The 3,413-nt window shown below is 44.1% G+C and overlaps 1 protein-coding gene across 1 annotated transcript; it reads left to right on the top strand.

Moving 5' to 3' along the window:
- Nucleotides 1-320: 320 nt before the first annotated feature.
- Nucleotides 321-2,618, top strand: trh (thyrotropin-releasing hormone). Its single transcript, XM_088330043.1, has 2 exons — nucleotides 321-690; nucleotides 2,015-2,618. Exons 1-2 carry the CDS (start codon nucleotides 462-464, stop codon nucleotides 2,521-2,523), a joined length of 738 nt encoding a protein of 245 aa, XP_088186169.1. The 5' UTR covers nucleotides 321-461; the 3' UTR covers nucleotides 2,524-2,618.
- Nucleotides 2,619-3,413: the final 795 nt, after the last annotated feature.

The raw sequence follows: 3,413 nt of genomic DNA, 5'->3' as shown, positions 1-3,413 counted from the left end.
GTGTTGGAGAGGGGTGAGCCTACAAGTTGACAGCAGTTGGTGGGGGTATACTAAACCAATCCCAACAGTGACAAAGCAAGTTTTCGACGGCAGCCTGATTGAAGTCACGATCCACTTAAAATGTACCCGCATTTCAGTAAAGCCCAAGCACTTTCAATGACGCTACATGTGAAAGGGCCCTCCCCTTTCTCTGTCCGCCCCATCGATGACATCAATGGGGATTGAGCAGGGAGGCCAACAGCAAACCCAAGCGTGACGTAAGCCGGGAGCAGCCACTATAAAAGGCTGCGTGCCATGTCGTGGCCGCACTCGAACTGGAAGGCTCCTGGCAAACGTGGTGATCGGAAACACCGAAGGACGATTGCCTTCGATTGCTTCAACCAGACTGAACTGTGCTCCCTTTCCCTGAAGCAGGTAAGGGTGCCTTCTGGCACAGGTCCCTATCTTCAGGTCAGGACTGGATGGTTGGTCTAAACGGGGGTTCCCAGTCACACGCTATGAAGTGGGCACGCTTGGTCTTCCTGGTTTCCTTTCTTCTTTTCAACTTGACGATGACGGGTAGAGCACAGGGCGTCCCTGCTGCCGGGGGCCCAGGCTCCGGGATCGTGGACCACATTCTCTTGCGTGGAGCCCAGAGCCTCCTGCTCCGCTCTGTTCTGGGGAAGATGCCATCACAACCCGAATATCGCGGTTAGTACCCACCACGCAAAAAAGGAATGCTACCCGCAAAACACCTTACATCCACATTCTAATAGAAAAGACAAACAAGTATTCAAAGTGGAATGTGAGAACTTTAGGAATTGGCGATGGGTCATTTGGAACAAAATGGCTCGATGAGCTGTCTCTTTGTAGTGAATGAGAGAGCCAGCTCCCCATCAGTAAGGAGCTTGAAACCCTCTCTTTCTTTTTCTCTCTTTCTCACTCTTTCTTTCTCTCTCGTTCTCTTTCATTGTCTTTGTTTCTTTCTTTCTTTATTATTTTTTCTTTCTTTCTTTCTTTCTTTCTTTCTTTCTTTCTTTCTTTCTTTCTTTCTTTCTTTCTTTCTTTCTTTCTTTCTTTCTTTCTTTCTTTCTTTATTTCTTTCTTTCTTTATTTATTTATTTATTTATTTATTTCTTTCTTGTTCTCACTTTCTATCTTTCTCTTGCTTTCTCTCTCTCTATGTGTTCTCTCTTTCTTTGTTTCACGCTTTCTTTTTCTTTCTTTTTTCTCTCTCAATCTCTTCTCTTTCTTTCATTCTCTTTCTCTATATTTTATCTCACACCTTTTCTCTCTCCCTCTCTCTCTCTGTCGCTCTCACTCTCTCTTCTCTCTGTGGCTGGTCTATACAATATGAGTTGCGTTACCCATGTGCTGACTGCTTAATGTACTATAAACAATTACGACGTTTAAATTAAATTATAAAGCAGTAGATGTTATTATGATATGGGAGCATAATTCATTTTCAATAATAATGAAATTTGTGCTTAATATTACGTATTGTTGGATATATATTATTAAGAACAAGACAAATCTGCACAACTGTTTGGGAGTTGAAAGAGACGGTTTTCGAAAAAGAGCAGGAACTCCCGTCACTGTTAAGATTTACTGTATTTAACAACCGAATGAAAAATCATATTCTCAAAGTCTTATTTAAGGGGTAATATCTACCTGACGGTGTTTTTGTTCCGGTAAAGTGCGCGCAATCTGGATTCCAACTGAGGACTGACAGCCAACGCATCCGTGGCTGAATGACGGCTTGCACTCAAGATGCGTAATTGCGCATGAGTCGCCTGTTTGCGGGGAAAGCACGTAGCGAAAATTACATTACATCCAACAAACAAGCATCCTATATATATTATTTAAAACTCATATTAAAATAACTCAACTTGTGGATATTTATGTTTATGTAAAGTGCGCACAATTTGGATTCCAACTTTGGCTTGAGTGCAAGACGCGTAATTGCGCATGAGTCGCCTGTCTGCGGGGATAGCGCGTAACGTCAAACTTCACCATCTCCTTCCACTCCTGGCAGGTCTCACCTCCCGCGGAGCGAGACTACAAAAGAGGCAGCACCCCGGTAAGAGAGAGCGCACGGACGAGGACTTGGGTGGAAATGGGGACATGGACGAGGAAGGCGATGCTGGCATGCACGATGCATATCTGGAGATCGCCAGGAGGCAGCACCCAGGCAGGCGCCTTTCGGAGCCGAATGCCGTACTGAACCGGGCCGAGCTTTCCAAGCGACAGCACCCTGGCAAACGCTTCGCGGTGGCCCGTATCCGGCGTCAGCATCCCGGGAAGCGACAGAACTCCGACGAGAACTGGGAAGAGCACGGAGACGATTATGCATACGTGGACGAAGAGGACCTTCCAGAACTGCGAAGGCGCCTTTTGGCCCCCGACAGTCCTTGTGAGGACCTCACGGACCTTGTAACGTGCACCAAGACCAAATTGCTACTCAACTTTTTAGCCAACACCCAACATGTCGAGGAGAAAAGACAGCATCCGGGTAAAAGATTTGCCTCCCTCGAGGGACAATAAAGTCCTCCTCGCTGTCACTGACGTCGTCGGTTGAGCTGTATCTCCAAACTTAAATGTGCGTGCGTCACTATGTCTCAAAATTAAAACAAACGAGAAAAAAGTCCAACTCTTTACTTTTTGTGTCTATTTGGTCTTTGATTAACACATTTCGACACATATATTTGCGATGCCTACTTGCTTTATGGGATGGGGGAAAATTATGTTTTTCGTATTCAAGGTTCATATTTCAGAGCTCAGATTCAATATTCAACCCACTCCTAAGAGCGGAAATCTGTGGCTGGAATCATGTTGCAAACTGACGAGTCCACAACATCCGCCGTGTGTCATCAGAGGTTGGACGACAAGTGACATCTCCAAGCGACCGAGACGTGTGTGTGTGTGTGCGTGTGTGTGCATGTTGTAGAAAAAAATCAATGACCCCTGAAATGTTATAGGAGAGAGTCAAGAAATTAACGCAAAAAAACTTTTGCATCAAGTCTTGAAAATAAGTGGACCAATCGGGCTTAAATATCCGGCCTGATTTGAATTGATTGGCATCAGGATGTTGTAAAATGTATATCTTGTATGTCCGTGTGCGTGCATGTATTTGTGTGTTCGGATGTGATGGGCTAAACTAAGGCAATGACTAGTGAAGAAGTTATGGTATAATTACGTTTTTTAAATCTGCAATTATCTTTAGAAAGTGAGGTAAGGAACATGATTTTAAAGGAATAGTTATTTTTGTATTCGACAAATTCTATGAGTAAGAAAAAAAAATCCACTTAAATGTTTGTAATAAACAAAAATACATGAAGGGAAGCACGGTGACTGAACGATTATTGTGTGTACAGTATACAGTTCAGAGGGCCTAGGTTCAATTCTAGTGACAGTCCTCAGTTCTCAGTTCTCCC

This window comes from Urocampus carinirostris, chromosome 3 (assembly GCF_059441175.1).
Source record: "Urocampus carinirostris isolate Australia breed hairy pipefish chromosome 3, RoL_Ucar_1.0, whole genome shotgun sequence".
Taxonomy (NCBI): Eukaryota; Metazoa; Chordata; class Actinopteri; order Syngnathiformes; family Syngnathidae; genus Urocampus; species Urocampus carinirostris.
This window is presented reverse-complemented; position numbering and strand designations above follow the sequence as displayed.